The 20,499-nt window shown below is 40.6% G+C and overlaps 1 protein-coding gene and 1 long non-coding RNA gene across 5 annotated transcripts in view; one reads left to right on the top strand and one right to left on the bottom strand.

Annotated features, from left to right (window-relative positions):
- The first annotated feature begins 212 nt into the window (after positions 1 to 212).
- Positions 213 to 8,690, top strand: LOC310825652. Its single transcript, XR_014555382.1, has 3 exons — positions 213 to 610; positions 1,560 to 7,673; positions 7,799 to 8,690. It is a non-coding gene; the product is annotated as an uncharacterized lncRNA (long non-coding RNA).
- SCAF11 (SR-related CTD associated factor 11) overlaps positions 3,917 to 20,499 on the bottom strand; it is a 30,993-nt gene continuing 14,410 nt past the window's right edge. For 2 of the 4 annotated variants that reach the window (XM_083698911.1, XM_083698912.1), the window contains 8 exons: positions 20,343 to 20,449; positions 19,007 to 19,093; positions 18,076 to 18,182; positions 13,636 to 16,482; positions 12,328 to 12,671; positions 9,661 to 9,882; positions 8,059 to 8,178; positions 3,917 to 7,503 (listed from right to left, as the gene is read on the bottom strand). In XM_083698911.1, the coding sequence (XP_083555037.1) occupies positions 7,375 to 7,503; positions 8,059 to 8,178; positions 9,661 to 9,882; positions 12,328 to 12,671; positions 13,636 to 16,482; positions 18,076 to 18,182; positions 19,007 to 19,093; positions 20,343 to 20,449 (3,963 nt within the window). In that variant the 3' untranslated portion in view covers positions 3,917 to 7,374. The remainder of the gene's footprint in view (positions 7,504 to 8,058; positions 8,179 to 9,660; positions 9,883 to 12,327; positions 12,672 to 13,635; positions 16,483 to 18,075; positions 18,183 to 19,006; positions 19,094 to 20,342; positions 20,450 to 20,499) is intronic. The other 2 variants (XM_083698913.1, XM_083698914.1) reach the window with 2 other exon arrangements.

The following is a 20,499-nucleotide window of genomic DNA, read 5'->3' as shown; positions in this document are numbered from 1 at the left end:
CAGTGCTTCTGCTCTCGGTTCCTGCCTCTTTATGGTGATGGAAATAGCGTTTGATGGAAATAGTGTTTCCTGGATTGCTTCTAGATGTCTTCCACCACTATCTGTGATGGTTGTACCTCCCCTAAAGGAGAAAGTTCGCAGCCTAAGGACACTCCTGGATCTAGCCCTTCTGGGTGCTCAGCTGGGGAACTCCTTTTTCCAAGCTTCACCTAGGTGCGCTTGCCTGAGAAATCAAAATGAAGCCTCAGTTATTCATGGCCTAGTAACTTTCAGACTGTGTTTCGGTTGAGTGTTCTACGTGGGGCTGCCCATGAAAACCCTCCAGACACTTCAGTTGGTCTAGGAAATGGCCGCTGCGTTAGGCCAGTAGAACAAGACAATGTTCGTACTTTATTCAGTTACAAGCATCATTGTTGTCCCATTTATGAGTTCAATTTGAGGCGATTTAAAGTTTTAAAGCCTCAAGGAGCCTTTGAACAGCTACCTCAGGCATAGTTCACCTCCAGTGCTGAGGTGTCTGAGGCCTCAGCTGTGGTGCTCAGAAGATTCTGGAACATTCTCATAAATGTGCCCCTGGACCAATTATTCCCTCTTCCCCTTCCAGCAAACAGTAAGACTTTTATTCCAGCATGCCGTTAGTTAAATTAGCGTGTGAACTGTCCACATTTTAATAAATTTGTTTATTCGTAGTTTAGTGGCCTGCCTTGAGTACAGCTTCGGAAAACTTGCCTAAACCTTATTGTGCTATAAAAATAATATGCGGGTGTTGTTTTCCTCTGATGATTCTTCAGGCGCTCATTACAGGGCTGAAGAAAACATGCAGGTGAAAGGCTCCCTGTATTATTTAGAAACCTAGAAAAAGCATTATAAACTGCCATGAGGAGCATCCTCACTACCCAAATTCACTCTCCACAACTCTGAGGGCAACAAAAACAGCCCTCATCCCCACTTTCCCCCCTCATGAGGTAACAACAATTATTGGTAACACCTAAGAGATCTTGTAAAGTGTTTCTGACTGCAGGGAGGTTTCTGTGCACATGAAACCAACATATTTGGAGACCTATTTCAGGCCTGTTCAAAGGTCTAAAGAGAAGCCTATTTGCCTGGGGACATAGGAGTGGGGGGCAGTTGCTGTTAAATTTAACTCACTGGCGCACCCCCATTGCATTGAGTTAGATGTGTGGGATATGTGTGCACACATAACCGAAAACCTTTTAAAAAGTGTATCAAGTTCTTCCCCCTGCTTTCCTCACAATTTATTCTGTCTTTTCTAAATCACAATTTATTCTGTCTCTTTTAAATTGCTAAGTACTGCAGCTTGCCAACTGTATTTCCTCCACTTCACAGATTCTCTATTTTAGCACTTACTTTTGTATCTTTCAACTTTTATTTCCCAACTTTCAAGAACTGCTGCTATCCGAGCTTCAACACTATTATCCAGAATTTACTAGCTGCCAATACCTTATTTCCTTCCCACTCTTCTTTCCCGATATGTGTGATGTTTTGATCCATGTTCCTTCTCTAATTTTGCTCTCCCTTATTTATATGGCTTTTGAAAGGGGCTTTTCTGCTGCTACGTCAGTCCCTCTCAGCAATTGGAGTGTTTCCCTGTGAGTGTTCATTGCAGGATCGTGGCTCCTCATGCATGCAGCTTCCAAGCGACATTGTCATCAAAACTCCACGCTGCATTTGCCTCTTATTTAGGGTGCTTCCAGACTGTCAACGGTTTCCAGGTAAGATTCAGTCACATACTGGCAAATTCAGGTTTTGCAGCTACAGCTGGGTGGGAGGTATTGTGCAACAAACCTCACCTTCCCCCCTCCCCACCGCCCCACCATAAAAATTGTACTTTCTTGTTTGCTGTGAGACATAAGTGGAAGATGCATGGGAAATCCTGGGAGTTGAGGAGGGAAACTATTGTGAACTCTGCCAGTGGACTCTGCATGAGTTAAGCAGCTTTCCCTGTAGCCTCAACTCAAAGTTGGTATTTACCCTTGCCTCTCTGCAGTACAGCAGTCCTAAAACACTCATTTCTGATGCAGGCAGTTCAATTCCTGTGTGTCAGTATTGCTCAGCTAACCTTCAGGTAGGCCAAAGTTGTGATGTGTTGTCACAATGTAAGGCACACTGTTCTTTTAGCAGAGCATCCAATAAGCACCACCACCCAGTAATATCTTTTATTGGTGAGCACCCTTTTAATTCTATTTCCTAAAGGAGTGGCCCCTGAGCTTTCCCCCTCATGAACCACTTGAAAATTGTGGGTGGGAAGGACATAATGATTTCTCTGGCTGCCGTAGCCATTGTAATTGCATAGAATTCAAATTGGAATACAAGAAACAAGCACTAAAAATGCAATTTTAAAAAAATTCAGTGTGATAAGGTGTGCCATCTCCTGTATTCAACCATGAATTCACAGTCAGTTTGCAAACCTCTGTTCTAAAGAATATGTAATTTTTCTTTTATATCTGTTGAAGTGAATTTAAAAGTGGAACCTGGACATGGCATTATTTTCAACTAGAGAACAGTGTATTGTACACAAACTTATATCGTAGAGCAGTTCGTACCAGCCCAATTAATGCTTAAAATATGTTCCATTTCCTCCAAGTTCCCACTTGTATTTTACTCTTACTGAATAATACATTTTAGACACTTGTCTTGCTTTGCAAAGATTGTATATGGAAGGCAGAACTTTATAGAGTATTATTTCTGTCTGAAGTCACACCTCAGCAACTAAATTCCTGAATCTTCAGAAGGGTACTTAATAAAATATATTTTACTTCAAAGTGTAATGTAAACTGTTATGCTATAACCCAGTGAAGAAAGTTGTGAAGAGAAGGCAAAAATATATCTAAAGCCTTTTATTGCTGCACATAATTATTCTTAGGATATTCAAAAGAATAGACAATTTCCACACCATTTTTTTAAAGCTCATTCAACGTGTTTGTGTGTGTGTATATGCTTAGCAGCTGAAAGCCCGCATTATATAAGTGAGGCTATACAACATACAAGTTGTAGAAGCTGAAATAACTTTTCCACAGAAGGCAGCATAAGGACCTGTATGAATGTATGTTAGGAAGCAGGTTGAATTGGGAAACAACAGTAGCAATAAAAAAATTCTCTCCATACACCTATTAATTGCTGCTCAGGTTTAAGCACTTTCAGCTAGAGACAGCCAACAGATTGAGACTTTTTAGCAGCTATGTTACAGAGGATCACTCAGCCTGATCACCATGTACTCTGGACTTTAAGAGGACTGATTAGAAAAAAGCTTAAGGATCCACTGGGTGAGAGAACCCACAGAGATCCCGTGATCAGAAACACTTAAAAGAGAAGGGAGTCCAAGATGGATGGGAGTTTAATCTTAAAGGTGAACTATTGAAGGCACAAATGCAGACAATTCCAACAAGAAATAAAAGTGGGAGGCATCTACAGAAACCAGTGTACAGTAGCTGCATAAAAAGCTTACAGATGAGCTGAGATTTAAGGGCAAGCGCAATAAATGGAAGGGGAAATTACAAAGGAACAATATACAATTGCTCAACACCTACTTTGCCTCTGTCTTCACCCAAAAGAAAAGTGATGCCCAACCTGGTCATAACAGAATAAATTATCTAAGGAGGCAGCTCCAGCCCAAGATAGGCAAAGAGGTAGTAAGGGAACACCTAGCTACTTTAAATGAACTCAAATCTCCAGGGCATGAAGAGCTGCCCCTAAGTTTGCAGGTGTAGTATCAGAGCCTCTGTCTATATTTGACCATGCAGACTGGAGGCAGTCAAACATTGTCTGCATATTTGAAAAGCAGGGAAAAGATGACCCAGGTAACTACCAAATGGTCAGCTTGACATTGATACCAGGAAAGTGTTGGGAAATAACTGGGAAATACCAACACAGGTTAAAAAGAGCCAGACTCCTTCCACTTAGTCAAAAGAATTTATTAGAAAATATTCTGAACTACATAAAACTCTTTAGAATATTGTTTCAGTAGACTTTTATTCCAGCCTTATGCTACAGACATCACACAGCCTGGACTTAAATCAGCCACTGTGCTCCTGATTTGTTTATTTTATTTTTGTATTTTTGTAAAAAAAGAAAAGAAAAAGACATATTTAAGCCACATGCACACGGAAAGACTGGATGGAGTGCTCAGTGCACCTGCCGCTCCCCCTTAATACAATTTCATGATGTTCTAATCTTACCAATTTTCTCACAGTAATTTCAGTCCATTGGGTTTGCTTCTGCATTATTGAAACTCTTGAAAAACGACAACACCAAGAGATTAACAAGATATCAGCAGCTACAGGCCTACAGAACTCTCTTGAAGGCTGACCCCTACGCATCTCCACTCGAGCTCTTTCTGAATTAGTTCAATGGGCCTTACTCCCCTGTAAGTGTGTGTAGGACTGCAGCCTTAATGTAACAAAGAAATGCCCGTGTATCTAAGAGCACATGTTTTCTCAAGTGTCTTCAGATGAAAGCAAGCCCGGCTGATTTTCCCAGAGCAACAGAATCGGCAGGCCATTCCAGTTATACATGCGCTTCACACCAGTGGGCAAGTAGCACTTCATTTCAGCATCGGCACAGCAGTCACTGGTGGGTGGGCGAAGCCAGATGCAGTCAGTTTGCCTGCAGTCAACCAAGTGACTGGCACCACAAATGCTTAGAGCACTAACACAACAATCAGAGCTATGGTTCCAGTTGCTCATCCAGCCACGGGATACACTCTAAGCCACACAACACCCATCTGCACATACAGTGCCTAATCCAACTGATGAGTACTTTCTTAGAATCACATAATTGTTGGGTTGGGTCATCTAGTCCAATCCCATTCTGATCTTGTGGGATCAGAATACCTATATAGGTGATGCTTCGCATTTTTGAACACATAATTTAAAGGCCTGCATATCTTGAGATGCCGTTTTTAAATATTGGTGTAAACCAGGGCAGGGGAACTTGTGAACTCTCCAGATATTGGACGACAACTCCCGTTCGGCCCAGGCAGCATGGCCAATGCTAAGGGCCATGGGACTTGTAGTCCAACAATCTGTGAAGGGCCACAGGTTCATCAGCCCTGACGCAGATGGAGGCTGAACACATACTAGTCACCGTAACTCTGCCTCTGTTGTGCTGCAGAAGTATTAGAACAGAAATATTAAACAAATTCCCTAAGTATGTGGAAGGCGTATCAAACCTTCATGCCATGAAGTTACTCTTAAGAAAAACAGTTCCTGAGGGAACGATATGGCTCAGTGCAGATAACGTCGTGCAGTCTCTCTACCATTGTTAAAGCTGGCAATGCCTCAGGCTCGGACCTTCCCTCCTTCCTACCCCTCCTTCTCCTTCCCAGCACTAACTCTGGCTATTGTTATATCTACACCAAGTTAGTTAGCCATGGTTAGAAGGAGGTTTCAAATCTCTGGTTGGAAGCAAATCACATTTAGCAATGTATTTGGTGCATACCAAATGGAACCTCATTAGCACTGCAAAATGGGAAGCCTTCGAGTCTGAAGGGGGAAAGAGGTGGAGAGAAGCGAAAGTTGAGCTCAACCAATATCAGGCAATGTTACATCTGCACCAGGCTGGTAGACAGCAGAGAGATATGCACTCCCACCCCATCTTCAATAATTGAGAGAATGTAGTAAGCATAAATACATATGGTGTGGTTACATAAATGGTAGGGTACAATTTGCTACAGGAGATGTTTTTGTCTCCTCCAAAAAGTGCTAGCCAGTCTGGGCTGAAAGATCATTGGAATATCTACTAGTCTAACACAAACTCTACAGCATAGTGTTTGACTCTTTTTTTAAAAAAAAGGAAGGGGAAATATTCACACTAAAAAGATTCCACAAGATAAATATTATCTTTAGTTACACACAAAATACAGGCAAACAAGTCCTTGTCTGAAAAATAAAGTGAAGTAACTCTTTACACAGCTGTGCTCCATATTCCTTTCACACTCAGCCCTGGGTTTTCCTTAGTTTGCCACCAGTGGGAAGGCTCTCAGGAACACATGGCTAAATGGTTTCAATCATCAGTTGTGTGCCACATGTGGTACACACCACAGCCGCTACCATGAAACCCTGGGAGGATTAACTGCACTGTAATAGCACTTTGCTTCAAAGCATTATTAAACCAAGGCCCCTTTAGTTTCCTTAACTCTTCATTTCTGTTGAAGGAGCTAGTGGTAACTTCTCTACACTTTGGAAAAATCAATGCCAAGTCCAACCAAGCCATTTCAGGTAGAAGTGCATTATGCTTACTAATGCCCTATCTAGCAATTACACTACCTTCACCACCATGCATCGTGTAACACTTTAAAGATCAACTCAAATAAAAGACTAGGCCTCATGCATTATACTAGTGGGAAGTCAGAATGGAAAGAGCATGGCAAACTATTATGCAGCCTTCATCATGACACAATTTTTGTTATATTTGGCTTTTACTTCTCATGCCTACTACAAGCAGCTGCTTACAGTAGACCAAAACTGACAGTGGTATGCCACAGGTAGTGTTGACTAAGGCTATTGGTTACATAATCCACCTCTAATAGCAAGCAGAACGTTTTTCCTCAAGGTGATGGGAGATAAAAAGACAAAACTGAAGTTAGGCAATTGGGGCCCATATACAAAAATCAAGCACAGAATATCTTTTAAACTCACAGGACGACTCAAAGGTCATTTCCCAAAACTAGTTTGAGGATGAAGCAGTGGTTTTGGTTGCCTGCACCATGCCTTTTAGAACTTTTATTTCATCTAACAACTCAAAACAAGAACTAAAAAGCCACAAAACAACAAGCAGCATAGCCTTTATTTGGTGTTACAATAGGAAAATGATGCCCAAATTTCTGGGCAACAAATTTTACTTCTGTAGATTTTTTTGTGAGTTGTTCCATTCACAAAGAGTGTGCTTTTTAAACACACATTTTGAGCCCGTAAATCAAGGCAAAACACTTTATTTAATTGGAATTGAAGGGGGGGGGCATTGGCAGGAGGATTAAAGAAAAATCTGCCTTGAATTTTTCCCCTGACTGATTTACATATATTGTACATATCTGTCCAAGTCACTGTATTTTGACAAACATCTGTGTTTATACACTACTGTTTGAACCAAAATGCTGTACATGTGGCATTCAACACAATTGTATATTACTAATAAGAGGGGCACTCTCCTTTATTCCTTTTAGTTTCTCTTTACATATCCTTTCCAAAAAGGATAAAGAAGTTGCAGCATTGATCTATATTTATTTATAACAAAACATTATACACTATATCGAAAAATAATTTTATCAAAATCATATTTCAACCCACTATTTTTAGTTAATAGTCCATGTCAAAATTGCACTTTGCAGACATTTCGATGGCATATTCCAGCCTGCGCTCATTTCCTTTCCGCAAAAACTGCCTCGTCTGGATTTTTCTTCCGCGAATGTTTGTATTTGTCCACATAAGCTTTTACCAAATTAGCCACTTTTGCAGAATTAACTTCCCCACTCTTGCTATGACAGACCTACATGAAAATAGAACACACAACCATTAAGTTAACCGGCACCAACCATACCACTTAATATCACACCAAAAGTGAATAATTATTGGGACATACGATCTCAATAAACTACCCTTGTAAGGCGTATCTGGTGGGGAGTAAGCTTCATCATGCCTTTCTAGTTTCCCAGGGTAGTAGGAAAATATCCCCAACTCCACCCTGACTGCTAATGGCCATCAGTTAAGCAAGAACAATTTTTTATGTTCTAAAAGCAGGCTGGCAATAAAGGTTTCAGTTGGGGCAGGAGACACACTACAAGCTGAATAAAATATTGAGTCCGCACTCTCTCCATAGCCTATTATCATGTTCACTAAGAATTGTTCAAGATTGTACAACAAGACTAGCTTAAATTATAACTACTTATTTCACCTCCATTAACAAACCCCTGTGTGAACTATTCTCCAGAGCAATAAGCCTGTCACTTAGCCTCACCTCTTTGCCTCCTCTGTTCAACAGGTTTCAAGGTTAGAAGAATGCAGACTGCTAAATGCTGTCTGATATTAATAGTGTATCACTTACTTTATCTACAGCTTTTCTCACAATTTCTTTATATTCTTCTTTAGTAATATCTTTATTTTGATAGAAAGGCTTAATAGCCAGCTTCACTTCTTGCGCAGCTCTTTCTTGAATTTGCAGTTTCTAGAAAAATTAGGATAAAGAGTGTTACCCTTAGGAAAAAGGCACACAAACCAGCATTTTTGATATAACTGTTAAGATGAAGAACAGTTCTGAAGAACGGGAAAGCTTGCCCCAATTTTGTGATACTATGGTTGGTCCCAAAAACTATTGCTCAACTAAGGATTTTAGGGTTTCTTTGTTTTTTAATGAACCAACATGGCTACTTTTGCTTTTAACATGTGTACCAATGCAAACATACTACCTTTTGATTTACAAGTGAGTCAGTAAGTCAGTAAGACACTACAAAACCAATGGAACCTCTAGTTTTATTCATCTAAGGATTATCAGATAGGCGAGTTCAATAAAGCATTGCTAGATGTCTACAAGGCTTGTAAACAGCCACCCAATAACAGCTGCCTTTAAGCAGCCAGGCAAGGAACCTTTCACAACATTTGGATCTTTCGTTCCTCTTTTAATCAAAAAATAACTAGCGCTTGTATGGATTGGGAAGTATAGATGTGAAGGCCAGGAAAAAGAAAACCCAATGGAAAACTTTTCGCTATGGGGGGACTCTGAAAAAGCTTTAAATAGTGTTCAAAGATTTTATTTTTCGACTTGAGAAAGTATACAACGATCAAACCCAAGAGGCACTTCTGCACCTAGAGGGTGCTACCACCTTCCTGAGAGGAGTATTCAAGACCTTGTTGCTTGTGAATTGTTGCTTGCCTTCTTCTGGTCACCTATGGTCTAGAATGGAGATACCAGAAGCATCCAGATTCACCTGTCCTTTTGATCTGGTGCATCCTTTGTGGTCAATCTTTTCACCTCTCCCCTGAAACACTCTACTTTAATTGCCACCAACTGAAAAACAAGTTGCTGCCCTGCCTTGATGCGGAATACAAAGATCAGAAGCAAAAGCCTCACAGAAATAATCTGGGTGAGAAGAGAACTTTAATCAAGACCCACAGAAGAAAGTGGACTACAGCTGGGTATGTTTGCAGTTTTGTTTGTACAAAACTAGTTGGTCCCTAAGGTGATACTGGACATTTTTTTATTTTTTTAAATATATATCTACTGCATCAGACCAACATGGCTACCTAGCTGAATCTAAAACCAAATAAGACAGTTTTATATTTCAAGTTTCAAAAAAAATCTGTTTTATGTTGTTAAAACAGTAAATAAGTTCAGGTTTGACTATTGTATATATTGTATATATACACCCTTTGTATCCCCCCCACCCTGCAAATTGGTAAGTTTTCCCACGGCTTCAACATTTCCAAATATTTGACATCTCTAATGAGATGGAATGAATTTATTTGCAAGGTCAGTCTATAATTCCCCCCCCCCCCCCGAAGAAACTTTATGATTTCTTAGGAAGCTAAAAAGATGATATAAATGGAAGGTGAAATATGACATCCTCTCCATTTCCTTAGGGTAAATAATTATTTCTCTCCAATTTTAGCATTGCAGAATTATGCACATTGCTCTTGGCTTTGAACTTGCCTGGTCTTTCTTCGAGCTATCTGCGCTGGCTTCCACCGTTACACTTACTTTGCTTTCAGCCAATTTTACAGCGGCATTAGAGGATTTGATGTTACTTGACGATGTTGCATTACCAGAACTTGGTCCCTGAACCGTTTCCACACTTCCCAGAGCAGCTGCTGTTGGAGCAGGCAAGAGGGTTGTACTCATGTTGTTGGCAACATGGGAAGTACTAGGAATAGCCTGTTTTAAAAAGTTATCAGAAGTTAATATGTTAACTAGTTGCACCCAATGCTCCTGCCCTGAATCTTTAGTTCTTGGGTGTTTCTAACATTTCTGAGAGATAGTTAATAGGTGGAAAGAGATCGTTCAGCTCAGCTGAGGCTAGCCTTAACTACAGAATCCATCCTATATGTGACACTGACAATCTCCCCTTTCTCTGCAACCCAATAGTCTTAGTAACATGGCAATTTGTGTGAAAACACAGGCTAAGGGGTTTTTCTGCAGACTGGAAAGGGGGAAAAACAACAGTCTGCAGATAGAGCGACTGAACTCCTGTGCATCATGTAAGAAGGAAACCTATACATTTGCCAGCTGGGATAGAAGCCAAAGCTCACCACCCAGGACAGGTATAAAGACAGAAGGAACCAGTGAGAAGGCAGCCCCTCAGTGATCTACTGACAGCTGGGTGGAGGGCCCATGAAACCACCACAGCAATCCACAGAAGAATAAGCAGCCATAAACCTAGGAATGCAAACTTTTATTCCAATCAGTAATAGATGGAAGCCCTTCATTCTGGCTTTGCACTTGGATCAGGCAGTTGTGATAAAAATATGAGCGCTGCCCAACTATTATATGGAGCAAGCAGTGCACAAGATGTGTAAGCACTTGAGTCTGCTTCCTTCAGTAGCAGTGATTTGCAATCCTGCTCTGGTTCACTTCAGATACCATACTTGGGGAATGGCAATGGAAGAATGAGAAAGCGTCCAGGACAGAAGCAAGGGGAGCAGATTCCAAAAGTAGCCAATTACAGCAGCAAACATTTCACAAGGTGCTATCTGTTGAGCAAATGCAGAGGCCCTTTTCTGAGAAGCACTTGAGAATAGGTACTTGTAATTTAACAGAGATGTGGCAGCCGAGCAAGATCTTGACAAAAGCTCCCCTCCCAGGCATATTGCTTTATAGTCAGGAATGGCTAATCTGTGTTCCTGGACTACAACTCCCATCTTCCCTGACCATTGGGCTTGCTAGCTGGGGTTGATGCATCCATCATCTCGAGGGATATGGGTTCCCCATTCTCCTGCCTCATATCATCCAAAGACAGACTATTCATCCCCCATGAAAGAACAACAAACACTGGTCTTCACATGAATGTTTTCTTCAGTTGTGGAAGGAAGTCTAACCCACCCTAGTCTCACAAGGATATAGAGAATTACAACAGGTTTAGATGTGGAGTGCAGGCTGGGCAACTCTTCTGTGTTCTCTGAGTCAGGGCTTCCCAATGAGGTCCCTCTTCACCCCGACCCCACAATTCCCTCTTCATTAATACATTGTTTCAGTGTTGGTTTTGCTTCAATTTGATTAAGCTTTCTGGAATTGAACCCGATTAACATTCTGATTATGATGCGAAAGACACCCCACCCAAGCCAGGAATATTAACCTAAAGCAGACCTCTTCAAAGTAATGACAAATTGATCGCCACACAAAGAATGACCAATATTCTCATGTTCCTTTTTATAAGTAGGGTATATCAAATGAGATGTAAATGAATTTAACAATGAAGATTATCACTTCCTTATAAAGACACCAACAAAAATGTATTTCTTGGAACAGGACTTGAGTGAACACACACATATGGGATTGGCTTTTATCCTGCGGATTTTAGTCTTTTGTGAACAATTTCTGTTGCTGTCCTCCCCCCTGCCCCTCAAACCATCTGCGTATGAATTTACTGCCAATGAATTTTTTCACAATGGGGAAACAAATTCACCAGACTACATACAAGCTTTTTAAAAATAATATGAACTAGGCCAAAGTCATACATTATCATTGTTGCAAAGTCACTGTATCCACACTGCTGGGGACTCTGCTCTGAAGCAGCGATGTCTGTAACCAGGGTTGGGCAGATTACCAAGGTTTTATGTTTCCACAGCAAGGCAGGCACCTAACCTGGGAGCAGTTCTTGCTCATGTGGAAACTTATAAACCATCACCCTATCCCACTACAGATGCGTATCACATGACATGACAGCCACACAACAATATGCACGAACAGGGCCAAAAACTGAAGCTCCTCTTCCTCCTCTCTTCCTTTTGTATAAATAATGTGTAAATCAATACTTTCCGCATTAGAATGACGGAAGAGAAATGTTAACTAACAAAGGATAAGTGTTAACTGGGGATATTTTATGGCTTAAGGTGAGGGCCATCCTGAACAATTGTGGATGGTGTACAGGGTGAAAGAGGGGACAGCTTATTTTCCTTCCATGGGCTTCCTAAAGAATGATTCAAGCCAATTCCCCCCCCCCTTACCAATGGGCTTCCAAGTCAATCTAATTGCAGCATTAAATTGTTTAAGGAAAACCTCCAGCCAAATGCATAAAATTTACATAAAACAAGAACTGAACCCTATTCCAAAAGTCAGTTTTAAAACTACATTTATTTATTTTTTTACAACCAAAGGATATACCTGCAACGGCTTTCCATCCAGTTGGGAAGCAACATAGTTAACTTGCTGGGATGGTGGTGGAGGTGGTGGTGGTGGAGGTGGTCCCTGAGACACATTGGTTGAAGCTGCTACCTGCACAAGAGGCACTCCTGTATGAAGATGCATGGGCACCGGTGGAGGAAGGCTAAATGGATTGTGCTGAATGTTCACAATAGGACCAGGGACGCTCATTGGATATGGGAAGATATTCATCTGCTGATGTTGCGTATTTACGGGTGTCATTACATTCATCTGTGGCTGCAGCACGTTTATGGGTAGTTGAGAACTTTCACCTTGTTGGCTGGCTTGGTCTTTGAAGTTTGGATCTGTCAGACGGGGGAAAGCCATTTTGAAAACATGTGGTTCCATAAAGCATTACAAAAAACAGAGCACAATGGAAGGCATGCAGTCCATACATGGTATGTAATATTATCATCTTAAATCTGGAACCCAGATTTTTCTCTCTCTGTCTCCCCAAAAAGAGCACACGTTGTAGTCTGGTCTTGTTATTTTATATACTCTTGTTTTGCTGTCTCTGCAATGTAGGCTAAAATATGGGACTACGGAGTTGAATGGATCTAAGTCCAATGCCACCTAGCATACTGTTCCAGAAGCTCCCTAGCCCTCTAGAGCAGTTTTCAGGAAGTGGGGGAAGGAAGAGAAAGCAGAGGAGGCTGCAGGGGATGGTCAATCAGTGAAAAATCATCTCTCATTGATTTTCAGGAGCATCCTTTCAATGTGTGGAATAGCACTCTCGAGATCTTAGGATCCAATCCATTGTTTACTTGGCTAAACAGTTATGGAGGGATATCTGATATGTCAAATACAATCCTCACAGACATTCACTTAACATACAATAAAGGGTTCTCTTAAAAGTATTATTTTGTGCGCCACATAAATACTTTTCCACAGAGCTGTACTGAGCGGATACATTCCAGCCACGTTATTATCCACAGTATAGCATGAAGAGTTAAAATTTTTTACCACAGATTTTTGAATAGATGTACTGAAGCCTTAAGGGCACCAAAAAAATCAAAGTTTTATTCAACATTAAATGAGAAGCATGTGTGCTATAAGTGGGTGAACAGGAAAGTGGAACATACCCCATTTTGAAGGCTTCACCATTTCAGCAAGGCTGTGATTATTTAAGTTGGGACCGTTGCACAGAAGCTAAAGTTAACCATCCCCTGTCTAGCATTCTTAGAATTTTTTATATAAAAAAAGGAGGGACTGTCTGCCCGCTCTATCCCAAACCAGTGATTTATGCGTTAATATGGGAAAAATAAATACCTTGCTCAGGTGCTACTTCTTCTGGCTTTGTCCACGCAGATTGTGGGCTTGACGAATTTCTTCCTCTTCTGGAATAATAATTCTGTACGTCTGCTGGTAAAGTCTTCCTCACAGCCCAGCTTGATGCAGAAGTCCACCCAGACCTATCAGCAGGTGTATCGAAAGAGAAGTCTTGCTCCATCTTACGTTTGTATGGTTGGTGCTCTGGAAACCTTAAACTTTCAATTCCGGAACTATTTGCATTCCCCGAGTGTGGCTTCTTAGTTTGCCAGCGGTTTTCACTCTGGTCTCCATATGTAAAGCCACCTCTGCCACGGCCACCTCTGCCACGGCCACCTCTGCTGCGATTTGAATTCCAACCTGATCCAAAGCTTCTGTTCCATGGAGGCCCTGAATCATTTTGCCTATTTTCATCCCACGGTTGATTTTTAAAATTGTCCCTCTCTCTGTTCCTTGTTTCGGGAACAGAATTTATCCTTTCCATAACCCAGTCTGGATAATCTTTCCTATACTGGTCAGAATAAGATTGCTTGTCAGCATCTTTGCTTGAACTGTCCCTCTCTCTTTTCATACCCTCTGTCTGCTTCTCTTGCTCATTTCTTTTATATCTGTCATTTCCTCTGGGACTTCTCCAGCTATCATTTGTCCACCGTTCTTTACACCTGGGAGGTGAATAGCCATCCCTCTCATTTCTAGGGAATGAAGGGCCTTTGCTTCTTGTCCTTGATCTTGACCTAGATCGAGACCTTGATCGTGATTGTGACCATCTCCTCCTACTCTTCTCTCTTTCATGATCTCTTCTTTGCCCATCTTTTTCACTATCTCTATCCCTACTTTGAGATTGGCATTTGTGCCTTGGAGAGGATTCCTTAGCTCGTGTCCGAGAAGATCGCCTTCCTTCCCTGAGAGAATCCCTTTTTGGAGAAGACGACGGTGACCTCTTCCCTTCTCTCGTAAGATCCCTCTTTGGAGACTGGGACATAGATCTTTTCCCTTCCTTCAGAGTTTCTCTTTTAGGAGAACAGGATGGGGATCTCTTCTCTTCTCTTGGAGGATCTCGTTTCGGAGACTGTGATAGAGATCTTCGCCCTTCTTTGGAAACATCCCTTTTAGGAGATCGAGACATCCTGCTTTCAGCCACAATCTCCCTCTTGGGAGATGGAGACTGAGATCTTTTCCCCTCTCTTTTGGCTGGTGACCAAGTTGTTGATGGAGAATGAAATCTTGATCTTCTAGTCCTAGTCTTTTTATCTTTTTTAAGTTCTGTGGAGCATTCTGTTTCTTCTTTCTTGTTAGAAGAGCTCGAAAGGGATACCGAGTTTTCAGTTTCATGGGAAAAGGAGGTTGCCTCTTGCTCTACACTACCACTCATTAGTGGCTGGTCTATCCGAGATTCATTCTGATCACTGCTAAATGAGTCACACTCCATAGCTACTATCTCATTATTGTCTTCGTTAAAATGTTTAAGGTCTTCCAACTTAGGTGATGAACTGGTTCTAGAATCTTCTCTAGCCTCTTCTAAAATCTGATTGAATGTATTCTCTGAAGAAATTGTAATTAATAAATCATTATCTTTTTCATTCTCTGTGGGTAAACAGACTTCTTTTTCGACAGTGTTCATACCTTCCATTTCCAATGGCACTGGAAGCTGCTGTAACGTGCTTGTGGTATTTTCCAATGGCTCCTTGACTACTGCCTCAAATCCTATTTCTTCTGGTGATTTATCCTCAGAAGAATGAGAAGCTAATGTCTTCTCGGGCATTTCCTTTTCATGCCTCTCCAACATCTCATCTACTATTGCTACAGATTCTGACTCACCAAACAATTCATTTCTTGGACTAGGCACAGGCTCATCTGCTACAGACAAAGGTTCAAGGTCTCCCAGGAATTCATTTCTAGGATCAGGCGCTGGCTCATCTTCTATTGCCACAGATTCGGTTGCACCTAGCAACTCATTTTCAGGATCAGCCAACATATCATCTGATATTGCCACACTTTCGACTTTCTCCAGGATTTCATTCCCGGGACTGTGCAAAGGCTGATCTGCTGTTGCCATGGGTTCCAATTTCTCCGGCAATTCATTCACAGGACTGCCTAATTCCTGAGGCTCATGAGTAAGTGTTCCTGTATCATTGCAGGCATCTTCTCTAGAAGCACTATAAATTTTATCTACTTCTTCAGCAGCAGGACATCCATTATTTTCAAACTCAGTGTCTTCCTTTACTTCACATTTTTCAGTGTCTCCCTCTAGGGTGAGCAAAGGAGGATCTTGAACACAGGAACCAGTGTCTAAAGTAGCCTGCCCTTCACCAGCATTGCCTGTAGGATCTTCCTGACATGTCACACAGTCCTTGGAATTTTCCAAGCCATTAGCAGACTCTGTTTCTACATCATTTTTGTGACTCAGGTCAGTGGCAGTATTTTCACTGTCGGATAGATTGCTTTTATCTAGTACTGTTGTTACCTCTGTCTCAGATTCATCGTCTAATAGGTCACTAGATGGTTTTCGATAACGTCCAGAACTTCTGAGCTTCTTTTTAACCACAGGCTCCTTCTGCTTAGCTCCTCTTTTAGTCTTCCGCTTTGGAGGTAGTTTCTCAGATTCTGCAGAAGCAGCATTCATAAATGAGTTACCATCGCCACTGGCCTCACATCCAGAATTGCTGGATTTTGGTGAACTCTGAGACTGACTCGAGGTTTCAGTTTTAGCATTCCGGGCAGATCTTCTTCTAGGTGTAGTATCTGAAACCTTCCTTCTTGTTCCTCTTGTGCCAGCTGCACCAGAAGTTTGTTTTTTCTCTTCTCCTTCCTGGACATATGTAACAACATGCCCCTTTTCTGAAGACTCTAATATATATATATTAAAGGAAGAGGAGGAAAGAATGTTTAATGTACTGAGGTAAGGTGAATGCAAACATTACTTATTTTAGAAATGTCCACATTTACCGTATTTTTTGCTCTATAAGACTCACCTTTTCCCTCCTAAAAAGTAAGGGGAAATGTGTGTGCGTCTTATGGAGCGAATGCAGGCTGCACAGCTATCCCAGAAGCCAGCGCAGTGATCCCTCTTGCTGTTCTGGCTTCTGAGATTCAGAATATTTTTTTTCTTGTTTTCCTCCTCCAAAAACTAGGTGCGCCTTGTGGTCTGGTGCGTCTTATGGAGCGAAAAATACGGTAATTCAGTATTTGCCTCTTTGGCTAGGCTTTTTCTTTATTCTGGGGCTACTGCCATTTCATCAAGAGTCAATTTGCCTGTTATGTCTTATGTTATAGTTTATTCTTTCAAATAAATTAACTCAGATCAAATTTCTAAATTAGCATACTTTATATACAAAGCACCAAGATCACTGGCTTGGCTGCTGCTCACTAGCTGAGCAATCTTCACACATGAATCACTCCAAGCTTGCAGTTTGTCCATCCCAGTACATCCATGCATTGGCAAAGACTCATCTGCTATGTGATCACTGCAGCTAAGCCTATGGCAACATGTGCATGGCAGGAGCTGGAGCCAGCAGCATTGCCCCTGGTATTAATGTGCTTCAGGTGTGAAGGGGGCTCTACTCCCTTAGAAATCTATTCTCCCTTTTTGCCCTTGTATCCTCATCCCAAATGCTCATGGTCCCATTTCTGCCCCATTCTTTAAAGCCTAAAATAAAATGGGCGTCTTCTATGAAGTCATTAGCTCTCAGGTCCCCACCCTTAAATAGAATGAAGCTCAAATATGTGCAGAATCATTCATCAATTTGTGTCATCCCTAAATCCTATATAGAATCACTATGAACAGGAAAAAGTGGGATAGACTGAGGAACACTGTACAGACACACTACCTCAAAAGAACTTATGATTCCTCAAAATAACTTCTCTCCTTTCTTTCTGTGTGCACATATGTGCAACGCACAGATATGTATTCTGTATATTCCTACTAGGGAAAATGTTTTATGAAGCAGGAATTCTGTTTAAGTTAGCGAAATAAACAGAAATCTATACACCTATTGAAAAGAACTAGATAGCTCAGGTCCCTCTGAACTGCAAGTATCTATTTGTTCAGCAGGATAACCTCAAAAAGACTAGATTTTATAGGCATGCTTAGAATGACTTAATTTAGGATCTGTTCAGCCCTAGCTTATCTGCATGGAAATGTTACAACCTCCAGTGAAATAATTTCTATAACCTGGGGCATGGTAGAGAGAGAAAATAAGAGAAGAAATTAGGGCCTGCACATTCTACCTTAGCCACCTCCCATATTATGTTAAAAAACCAACTTTACATCTGAACATTCTTTAGACATTTCAAATTATTTTGTGTTTTACTTCACACCGATGTGACAATTAACTCTTAAAATGTATATTTAAATAGGGAAAATCACATAATGTAGTTGGGGGAATTAATGAAAATGTTGCTTTATATGAACTATAAATAAAACTTACAAAAAAAATTTACCAAAGTTTTCCAAAGGCGAAGAACTTCTCAAAAAGAGAGTTCCCACTACAGCAGTGGAAACCAGACAGCAGGTTATCATCTCTGTTTCACAGCCCATGGAAGGTATTCTGTAAAAATTAACCCACATAAAAACAAGAGTTACAGGAAGAATCCTACCGGGGGGTGGGGTGGGGAATCACATAAGGCCATATAGAAACACATTGTATCCATTGGATAAATAGTAATGAAAAGCACATGAAGGATTGAGACTCCCTGCTTGGATTTAAAGTTTGTTATCTTGGCCAAAGTCCTTTTGGGCTTAGATAATTTAGACTCCTTTAAAAGGTCTGAAGTGGAATAGGAAAAAAGAAAATGCTTTGGCTTTCCAAAATGAAATTTATATGTATATTACTAGCTTTTTAATCACCTGGATTATGAATTAGCCTGTAAGTATCATTGTCCCAAATATTCATTAATGTTAGGTTTATGCATTACAAATCAAAAAATAAAACTATAACCAGACTTGAATGCAAAAACACTCCTATTCCTGCATTCCTCTTATTACAAGCAATATGATGATCCTACTTTTTAAGCATTCTGAATGCAAAACAAGAAACCAGACAAACCCTTTGCTTAACTGAGGTTCTATCGATTCAGAATAGTAGACAGAACCAAACTATTATATAGCAAAGCACATTTTAATATAATTATAAATTATATTTGTTTACCGCCTTTCATCCGAAGATCATAGGGCGGTTCACAACATAAAATATAAGTAGTTTATTTTGTGCAGTCATATGTAAATAAAAAACCCCACACAATTTCAAATACTATGCAAGTTTCTCTTAACCCAGTTGTTCTTGTTCTTTAGATATTGTGACTGTAGCTTCACTAGTGACAAAGTGCATTTAAAAACAAAACAAAACAGTTCTTAACCAGTTGGTTGCTTTACCTTGCCATACTAGCTAGTACTGAACACGACAACTCCAGCTCTCTTCTCTTATGCCCGATCATTGTGTCAATTTTGCTGATCTCTATACTGGAACATAAATTTGAAATAAATTTTAGGGCCCTGATGTGCAGCTTAACAAGGTGGCAGATACAGATTTAAGATACAAATGTGCACTTATTTCCAGAATGGAAAATGATAATTGAAATACATGTACACTTTATATTAATTCTCAATAACGCTTTTAATAGTCTCACAAAGTGGGTGGGTCAGTATTATCCTTATGCAGCAGATGAATGGGTTGAGGTACAGATACTGGTCTCATTCAGATAAAGAAAACTGCAGCAAATTTGAACAGGACAAGGACAAACTGATCTATCTGTAGGCTCATGTGCTTCCTTCCTCCAGCCTGCCACCACCCATCTCCTGCTCTGGCATAGCCGTAAGGAAGACTTCAGAAGTTTCTGTTTCCATGATAAATAAAATGCAGCTTGTTGCAATATCTAAACCCCAGATACAATGCAGTTAATCTTAACTATAGTCCATTAAAACAAGCCCGTTCATTAAGTCCATTTTAACCATAGTTCCATGAAGCTGGCTTGTTTCAAATGACCAGAGGGAAGATTAACTACTGCTTAGGCTTCAAACACACTGAACTGCACTCACTCTTAAATCAGAAGCCTCCTATCTTGTCCTTGCTGCCACACTGTAAGGGAGGGAAGAGAGAGCATACAACCCCTAGTCTGATATACAATCCAATACAATGGTTTAGCATTATGACAAAACACAGCCACTGGCTTCCTTAGCTCTCCTAAAGTGCTCAAGGGAGATGTAATATGCTCCAGAACTCATCAAGCTATTTCTTTACAACTTATAGCATATTAGGAGAGGAAGGGCCATAGCTCAGTGGTAGTGATCATGCTTTACTTGTCAAAGGTTCCGGGTTCAATCCCTGGTATCTATAGGCCAGGAAGAACTGCAACCTTGGAGAGACACTACCAATCAGGGTTGACAATGCTGAATGAGATAGAACAAAAGGTCTAACTCACTGTAGGCTCTATGTTCCAAGAAGAACAGATACAAAAGCCATTTAAACCCTACACAGAGACAGACTTTCAGATTTTAAAAATTGCTCTAGAATATTTGCAAAGTTAATATTGGGAGATTAGGGCTCAATTACATATTTCTTTTTTTGCTGGAGTAGATCCTACTACAGCAGTTTTATATGTGAGGGAAAAAAGTTAATCTAGATATACCATTTTACCAGGAAGTCAAGTGAGTCATATTAACATTTTACAGTATTGCAATAGTCTTTGTGAACAATAGATTCAATACTGACCATTCATTTTGGTAATTAGGAGATTCTCCATTGAAGCTACTATTAGAAGAAAATCTACCACAGAAGTTACTTCTGAGAAATCTGCTTGAGCAGGTTTGTCTTCTGGGCTACAAAATAAAGTTTTAAATGTAAAACACTGTGGTAACCTCTGCATCCA

The sequence above is a fragment of the Podarcis gaigeae genome (genome assembly GCF_964106915.1).
Source record: "Podarcis gaigeae genome assembly, chromosome: 10".
Lineage (NCBI taxonomy): Eukaryota > Metazoa > Chordata > Lepidosauria > Squamata > Lacertidae > Podarcis > Podarcis gaigeae.
This window is presented reverse-complemented; position numbering and strand designations above follow the sequence as displayed.